The sequence below is a fragment of the Phyllostomus hastatus genome, unplaced genomic scaffold, assembly GCF_019186645.2.
Source record: "Phyllostomus hastatus isolate PE091 unplaced genomic scaffold, TTU_PhHast_1.1 phas_contig_38, whole genome shotgun sequence".
Lineage (NCBI taxonomy): Eukaryota > Metazoa > Chordata > Mammalia > Chiroptera > Phyllostomidae > Phyllostomus > Phyllostomus hastatus.
The window spans coordinates 17,750,343-17,759,471 of record NW_025333869.1 but is presented as its reverse complement, the minus strand read 5'-3'; the positions used below and the strand labels follow the sequence as shown (position 1 = coordinate 17,759,471).

General features: G+C 41.5%; 2 protein-coding genes across 2 annotated transcripts in view; one reads left to right on the top strand and one right to left on the bottom strand.

Moving 5' to 3' along the window:
- Positions 1-714: 714 nt before the first annotated feature.
- TMEM254 (transmembrane protein 254) lies at positions 715-8,640 on the bottom strand. Its single transcript, XM_045842164.1, has 4 exons — positions 8,508-8,640; positions 6,590-6,693; positions 6,338-6,397; positions 715-2,071 (listed from the first exon to the last, which is right to left on the bottom strand). The coding sequence occupies exons 1-4, from the start codon at positions 8,595-8,597 to the stop codon at positions 1,951-1,953; spliced, it is 375 nt and encodes a 124-aa protein (XP_045698120.1). The 5' UTR covers positions 8,598-8,640; the 3' UTR covers positions 715-1,950.
- LOC123820967 (pulmonary surfactant-associated protein D-like) overlaps positions 8,492-9,129 on the top strand; it is a 31,316-nt gene continuing 30,678 nt past the window's right edge. Inside the window, exon 1 of the mRNA XM_045842163.1 lies at positions 8,492-8,625. The gene's annotated coding sequence lies outside the window, so the exon portion shown is untranslated. The remainder of the gene's footprint in view (positions 8,626-9,129) is intronic.

Here is a 9,129-nt window from a genome sequence, read left to right as displayed (position 1 = left end):
TACCATACCAAAAAGCAATCCCTAATCAGAAGAGAAACAAAGGGAGACAGATTTGTAGAAATTGATCTCCACTAGAAATAATTCATTGTCCATAATCTTTCAGGGTTGTGCTTTTACATGGGGACTTTTTTTGGGGAGGGGGGAAGAGGGCTGTTTCTCATAAATGTTTGCTGAAAACACACAGTATACCCTACTTCAGCGATTTTCAACAGGGGTGCTGCAGCACACTGGTGTGCAAGAATTTTTTAAAAAGTTTCATCCTCACCCAAGGATAGGTTCATCGATTTTCAGAGACAGAGTTTAAGTGGGAGAGAGGAAGAAACATCAATGTGAGAGAAACATTGATCAGTTGCCTCCTGTAGGTACCCTGACTGGGGACTGAACTCACAACCCTTTGGTGAACAATGATCCAAACAAATGAGCCACCCGGCCAGGACTGCAGCAAGAGTTTTTAAAACACACAATACCTGATTATTTATCAGGGGTACTGACCTCTTTTCCTTTACATTGTCAAATAAGAAATGATAACAGCCTGGCTGGTATAGCTCAGTGGATTGAGCAGAGGCCTGTGAACCAAAGGGTTGCTGGTTCAATTCCCAGTCAGGGCACACAAGAGGCAACCACACACTGATGTTTCTCTGTCTTACTTTCTCCTTCCCTTCCCCTCTATCTCTAAAAAAATAAATAAATAAAATCTTAAAAAGAAAAACAGCCAATACAACAATAGTTGTGTGGTATGAATGATTCAAAATTATACCTGTTTTTTTTTGTAGATCAGCAAAAAATATATTTTTTGGTGTGCCATGAGATGAAAAAAGTTGAAAATCACTGCCCTACTGTAACCAGTCAGTATTAATGAGGTATAATGAGGTGAATTGGTGGAAGAGGTGGTAACCAGCTGGACCACCCATGGTCTAGAATCTCTAGAACAGGAATGTTTGTGTTGGAGTAAGCCAGAGCTGAAGGGAGACACCTATAGCATTTGGAGAAAAGGACCAAGAATAGGAAAGTGTGAAAAAGATATAGGTGTCCCATCAAGGGACCAACAGAAAGGTGGTACTACCAGTCAAAGATAGTCCTGTGCTTTTCCTTGAGACTAGGTTACACTAAATGGGTTCTGCAGTTTTCACATAAAAATTGGATTGATGCTAGACAGTAAAATCAAAGTTTCCCTTCTTTGTTCAATAAACACTGATAGAAAACCTGTGTGCAAGGCAATCGGGCAGGTGTTAAAGGTAAAATGAAGCTGTCTAAGATGTAGTCCTGACTTGAAGGAGTAATCCAGCATTAGTCATCAGACCTTGCACTGTGTCCAAGGGGCCATATGGAGGGAAGAATCACTCTGGTTGGCAGAATCAAGAAAGGCATTCTCCAATTCTCTCTTCTTGGGTGTCAGCATGTCCTTTTGCCTTTATGTATCTGCTCAGTCTGCCTGGTTCCAGGCACTGGCTTATCTTCCTTATCTTTTTTGGTAGTGTGAGAAGTGAAAATTTGAAAGGATAAGATTTTGCCTCACTGGTGCTAACAAATGCATTTGGAATTGATATATTGTGGATGTGTTTACTCCCCCATGGTCCAGAAAGGTGGAAAAATTTTGGGAAAAGAGAGCTAAGATGGTTATAAGGCGTTTTAGTCAGAAGATGGGAGCAAAGGTACACCAACAAACAAATTCAGTATGTGGCTTAAACCAGATGATAGGGAGAGAGCACCAACACAGCCAAGGACTTCAAGAAGGTAGCTGGAAGCCCTCTGACAAATAGCTTAGTCTACAGAATAGGACAGCTAAAATCTTTTCCTATGATCTACTCAAGTTCAACCAGAGCATATGAAATAATGAATAACTAGAGAGTCTTAACTTTCTAGAAAATAGAAAGATGGAATAAACAAAGCACCCCCCCAAAAAGGTGAGGTTGGATGTCAAAGTGTAGAGAAAGCTTCTGAATATGTTCTTTAAGTTTTTTTGGGGTGCTTTGGTTTGTAAGCAATCAAGATGGAGAGGGAGGCTATCCCAAAGAGGAAAGTCTGTAGGAACCAGAGTAGTTGAGCCCAAGCATTCGTTATGCCTTTTGACCTAAAAAAAGAAAAGAAAAATTTAACTGTCAGAATTTTAATATTATGGTTTCATAGGAGTTACTGCCTTCTATTTTTTAAAAATAATACACTCCTTCTAACTACTTTCATTGGGTTTATTTTGCCATTTTCTACGGCATCTTAACTCAAATGCTTAGTTGATTTCTTTTAATTTTTCTTGCGCATTTAGGATGGTACACTCTTCCCTGAGAAAGTCTGGCCACTGCCTAGAGCACTGTATTATACCACTGTTTCTCACATGATTTTGATGAGTGGATAGAGTTAAAGTAACACTGGTATGGCTTCAGAGCAAGAAGAAAGTGTTTTGAAGAAATACCGTATGTGAATCTTAGCTTGGCCAACTAACCGCTGAGACCCTGGGCAAGTCACTCATTCTTTAGACAATTTCCTTGTCTAAAAAAATTGGAATAATGGTATTTAGCTCATCAAATTTCAGATAATTTATGAGATAATGGACACAAAGTGCTTAGTAAAGGGCTTGACATATAGTAATAATAAACACCTGTAACTAAACTACTTAAAACAAAGCTCAAAAGAAAATGACCCAATTGAAGTGAGTGATGTGCTACAGTTTCATCTGTATATAAATAAGTCTCACATGGATGACTTTTCATTGAAAACAAAATTAAAAAATAATATGTAAAAATGATACACAGTTGATCCTTGAACAATGTAGAGGCTAAAGGAACTGACTCCTCCACATAGTTGAAATCTGTGTATAACTTCTGACTTCTGCAAAATTTAACCACAGTTGGCCCTTTTTATTTGCAGGCCATAGGTCTCAGGAACCCTTGGAGATACAGAAAACAGAAGATGCTCAAGTCTCTTGTATAAAATGATGTAGAACAATGCAAACAGGCCCTCCACATCTGTGGATTCCAAACTGTGGACTGAAGACACTATTTTCTATCAGCAATTGGTTGAAACCACGGATGTGAAACCCATGGATATGGAGGGCTGACTGCATGTATTAAAAAAAATACCAAACATGTTCTTTAGGGGTCAAGGGCAATTTTCTACAATAACAAATTAAAGGAGAAAAATCATATGATAATCTTAATAAATGAAGAAGAAGCATCTGATAAAATTTCAAAATTCATTCTGACCTAAGATCTTAGCAAACCTAGAAATGTTAGAATGGAACTTCCTTATTCTGATAGTGGAGATCTACACAATTCTAGAAAAGACACGATACAAAATGCTACAAGCTTTCCCTTTGATCAGAAACAACGCAAAAATGCCTACTACCACCATTTCTAGTCACTACTGTATTGGAGGTACTAGTCAGTGCAATACAAAAAGAATCCTGAATAAAAGATATACAGAATTAGCCCTGGCTCATGTGGCTCAGTAGATTTAGTGCCGGCCTGTGAACTAAAGGGTTGCCAGTTCAATTCCTAGTCAGGGCACATGCCTGGGTTGCAGGACAGGTCCCCAGTTGTGGGGGTGGCACGTGAGAGGCAACCACACACTGATGTTTCTCCCCTTCTCTTTCTCCCTCCCTTCCTCTCTTTCTAAAAATAAATAAATAAAACCTAAAAAAAAAAAGATGTACAAAATTGAAAGGAAGAAATAAAACTGTCTATATAGTGTTACTTACAATAGTAAAAACTAGACTTAAAAGTCCATCACAATGGGAATTTGTTAAATACATAAATACATAAATATTGAGGTACATACACATATAGACTACTATGCACTAACAAAATGAATGAGACAAATTTATAGATATAGACATGGAAAAATAGGAATAAATGACAAGGAGAAAAGTTATGGAAGAGTGTGTGTGTGTGTAGCCACCCACATACAAAATGGTGGCTATAAAGCAAAACATATAGTCCAATCTTAACTCTGGTTAAAAGGAATTCACCAATTCATTTTTATTGCTGGATGGTGGGATGTGGGATGCTACATATACACAATATGACTTTACATATTAAGTCATTCACTTGAATTATTCATTCATTCATAATCTAGAAGAAATGTTTATTTTGTTTTATAGTGACCAACAATACATTCCAACATGTTTGACCATAAAGAAATGATTTCAAGACCAAAATAATGGTGACTGAACTTCTCCACATTTGTTCTACCTCCACCCTTCAAGAAATGGATAGGAGGATGTTAATGAGTCTTTTGGTTTTCATTAGAGGTTCTAAACCAAGAACAAAATAGGTGTCAGGTACTCCAACAATGTAAGTTGAGGGGCTGAACCACTCACCTTTCAGCCAAGATTTCACCCAGAGGCTGAAAGGGCCATTGAAAAAAGGCACTAGTGTGCTGTGGCACTTCCTATCAGAAGTGAAGCCCAAACAACAGCTTTAACAGAACCACTTGGAGACCATGACAAGAATCCCCTGGAATTTAAGGGAAGGGATTAACATCTGATTTAAAGTTGAAAGACTGGTTGGCTTGCCTGCTGGGTACAAGGCTGTACTGTGAACAGCATGCACTTGCAGATTCAGCCCAATGGTGGGATGAAGAAACTGTTACTGTGAGCCATACAGATTTTGTGGAAGGACACTGGATGTTGGTGAGCTTAAAAGGGACCTGGGCTTAGAGGCCTGACTGAATGGAAGAAGAGAATTCAATAAAAGAGAATTTTCCCCCAATCATAGATCACAAGGAGAAACTGCAATGGCACACTGTAGGATGTGTCTGAAGAAACCAGCAGGGGAACTGCAGAAGGCAGATCCCAAGTGATGAGTGGTTTTGCAAACACCCACCAGAGCCCCTCTGGAGGGAAGAGCCAACACTTGGTATGCAACATTCTCAGCACCCAGCTGCTGATCACAAGGCAGACTGTGCCCTGTTGCCCCTAACTGCTCCCACAACCTCAGGAGGCCACAAGCAGCTGCTAATGAATAGAAAAAGAGATGGAGAGGAGACATCAAATCCCCTCTCTTCTACACAGCAGGATCCTGAGCACCAGCTTGATGAGAGCAGACATTCTGAATAGATAAGAGTTTCCAGTTTTAGCCCTGGCTGGTGTGGCTCAGTGGACTGAGCATCGGCCTGTGAACCAGAGGGTCACTGGTTCAATTCCCAGTCAGGGCACATGCCTGGATTATGGGCCGGGTCTCCAGTGGGGAGTGCACAATAGGCTGCTGCACATTGATGTTTATCTCCCTCTCTTTAAAGAAAAGGAAAAAAAAGTTTCCAGTTTTAGTAAATTCATGGGACTATACTGGAAAATATCACAGGGAAAACCTACAGAACTGCTTCAGATTTCATCCAGGCGTAGGGTGGGAGACAGACAACAATCTATACAGTGAGTGTATTTGGAGAGGGGTGAGAAAGAATAAAGCTGGTTTCAGTTCCTCCCCTGGAAACTCTAGCTTGTTTAATCAACCAGAAGACAGAGTACTACCCATTTAAAGAACTTAGCAGTGTCTGGGATAGTGCGTACCCAATAAATATGAATTACTTTTATTAACAGAACATAGTAGTAATACAATACCATATTTTCCACTTTTAGCAGTAATACAGCAATAATAGAGGCAACAGTCTTGACCAGAAAAATATCAATTGCCAAGCAGTTTGGCATGACCATAACTATCTCTTTCATTACATCATACTTTCTGTATATGCTACATTAAGTTCAAACATAAAGAGAACCTTTCCTAGTACTCTCACACAGTATTAACCTACACTGGCATCTGCTGAGTGGCATTTAGTCAAGTGGCTTTTAACTTGCATTTACTACCCGTGGAGCTTGTGAAAATAACACAGTCCCATGTCTGAAGCAAGGCCGACCAGATCAGGATCTTGTGGGTCTGGAAATCAGGCTTGTGTGTTTCGAAGAAGCTCCTTAGGCAACTCAGTTGTGAAAGTAGGATTGAGAATCATCAGCCCAGTCAGTAAGTAAGCCTTTTCAAACTAGAAGGCAGCTTCCTAATCTTTGTTCTTGTTGGTGCAAATACAGAGAGGTTTTTTTGAAAAAAAAAAATAAGAAAAGTCATCTAAATTAAGTAACTAAACAATTTTCCCCTGTCAGTTAGGCTTTTGAGAATAATTAAGTTCCAATAGATCTAAAATTTATTAGGCTAACACAAATGAAATGAATTCATTCATTAAACATTTATTGACTACTCCCTCTGTGCTGGCTCAGTATTAGGTGTGGGGATTCAACTCTACCCTGAGAATGCTCTCAGCCTACAAGTACATGAATTATTTAAATGGGGCTACTCTCAACTTATATCAGATGCTAAGAGAAAAGTGACAAATACCTATTTAAAACACTTACTTGCACAATACCATGGCATACAAGGACTCTCCCACATGGATCAGCCAGGCAAGCCAATACCTGAAACAAAGTCAGCCCAGTTTAAGGTGAAGGTTATTTGCTGATGAATTCTAACAGAGAAACCTCAAAAAGAAGGTGCTTTAATGTGAACTAGCACCATTCTTAGATATCTAAAGGCAAATGCAGGCCTCCCAAGTCTACAGGGAGACCATAACTGCAGTGGTCCAATCCCATTGCTGCTGTTCTCCTTACCCATTGTGCAGGAGGGTGTGATGGTGGTCCACCAAGTACTGAGTGAAGATGCCCAGAGGCCCTAGGCTCTGATAAGGAATACTTTGAGGCCAGAAGACAACCCACTGAAAGAGAACCAAAGGCACAGAACACCTATTAGGTCCCTTAACTCATTGCATTTGAGAGAGGCTATGAAATAATCCTGATTCTACAACAGTAAGGAGAGAACAAAAAAAATTCTGAATTAAGTCATGTGGGGTTCCACTCTTGACTTCTATTTTCTGAAAAATATTCTAGTGGGAGATTTATGCTGAGGAAACTATGTGGTTATCAGACTTATTGCCCAGGTTGGATGACTTCTATTTTTAATGAATTCAACCAAAAGATTTTTTTATAAAGTTTATTAACAATTTTAAGAGCTTATGTGTCCTGGCTAGCTTCCTTACTGCACAAACTATGGCTTGGGCCAAATACCCATTTAATTTACAATCCCTTTCTCTTCTTTCATCTTTTCTACCTCTAAAACTGTGACTGATTCACTGCACAGAACTGGAAAATAAGTAAGATCAGGTTTGTTAAGTGCTAATAGCAACTACTTAATCACATACCAACTTTCCCTCTGTCAATTAGGCTTTTGAGAATAATTAAGGCCCAACAGATCTAAAATTTATTATTCCATACAGATTCCAGCCAAGAGCAGTACTACCTCTCCCATTATAGTGTTACACACCTAAAATTTAAATAAAGCATAAAACCAAGTCATCCTCCCAAACCAAGAAGAATGGAATGGGCAGCACCCACCAGCTCCACAATATCCCAATATGAAGCCACCAAAGCTTCACTCTATTTATATCCTAACTACTCAGAGATGCAGACTCAAAGAACAGAAGTGCACCTTTGAAATTTTTCAGTTCAACACCTCCACTTTACATATGGGGAAATTAGCACAAAGATGGTCAGATTCCACAACAAACAACCATTTGGACAAAACACTTCTAATCCTGTGTCCAGGATATACCAGGAAATATCCAAATAGTTTTGCCTTCATTCAAAATTATACCAAGTCAGTCTCCAACCGACTTTTCCAGTTTTGCCCTTTGTTTTTTAAATGAACTCTGTCAGGCAGACAAGAGTTGCTCCTCCTCTCAGTAGAGATCCTCTGCCTTCTTGGTTCCATATCCGTGCCATAACATTTATATCCTCTCTATTCTTTCTTACCAATTAAATCCTACTCATTCTTTAGGTTTATCTCCATTCCCTAACCAATTCCAACTGCCTCAAACATTCTCCTTCAGAAGCCCTATCCTGACTTGGCAACCCTACGGCAGTGTAACCTGGTTTCCTCGCGGAGTTCTGAGACTGAGCTAAAACGCAGTAACCGTGAGCAAACAAAAAGGCAGAGGCACTATAAAGTAGAAATTGGGCTGCAAGGCTATTGAACTTCCGCTTAGCGAAGTAACCTTGGCAACCTCCACCAGCCCAAGCACGGGACGACACTCCCCGGGAGCCCCTGGCCCTGCGAGAGCCTGGCGAGCCCAAAACAGATGCCCCGCCCCTTCCGACGCCTCACCGCGAGATATCCTAGCCCGAGGAAGGTGACCAGCAAGGGCAAGGGTCTGCCTGTACGGAAGTAGGCAGTGGCAGCCTTGCCGGCCTCTGACTTTGCCACCACCATTTTGAAAGATATGGACACTGAGCCGTGGGGTGGAGAGCAGTACCTGCTCCCGCCCTCACACAAGAAAGCCTGAGTAGCTGGTTTTTCAGGGCTTCCTGCGTCGGCTAAAGACGCGAACAGATCAGTGCGCCTGTGACTTTGTCTGGAATTTAGTCTCCTTCCGCAGAGAGCGCGAGGGTGCTAGATTGCGTCTGCGCGACCAGTCCTCCCTGAAGGCCCGTATCTTGCGTTGAATGAGGCGCTTGCTCCCTTCACTGCCTTTACCGTGTAATAGCCAAAGGAGAGGGTGATGATGGTGAACCAGAACAGACTGCCCCTCTGGAAGTAGGCTTTATTGTCCGCTGCCAACCCCATCGCTGTAGCACATTCCGGGGAATGCGAGGTAGGGTACCGCTTCCCTCGGAGATGGAGGCGGGGTGGGGGCGGGGCCTGGCCGGCGCTCCTCCCTCCCTCTCCCTTCCTCCTCCCTCCCTCTCTCTCCCTCTTCCCTCCCGGGTGGGAGAAGGTTCTGTGGATTGCAACGAGAGACATTCTTGCTGGATTCTGGGCCGGTGGGCTGGACATCATCTGCAGGGTAGAACCCCCTCCCCCTCAGTGTCACTTTGCCGCATTTAAGATGGAGGTGTGGAAATAGGTGCTGTTTTACACATGTCTAATAAATACGAGTCTAATTTTTGAATTTAAGCTCGGCTGGCTCTGTGAGGAACAACGCTGTTCCTTTAGATCAGACGTGTGGAACATGGGGCCTGCGGTCAGCCCATACATAAATGTTTCCTCAGTGACGATTAGGCAATGAGGACTGTACAGAGTGATCCCTGCAAAACTGGAAGATAACTCACCTTCAGTGAATATTGTTAATCTCGTTTTTGCTGAGCCCAATCCCACA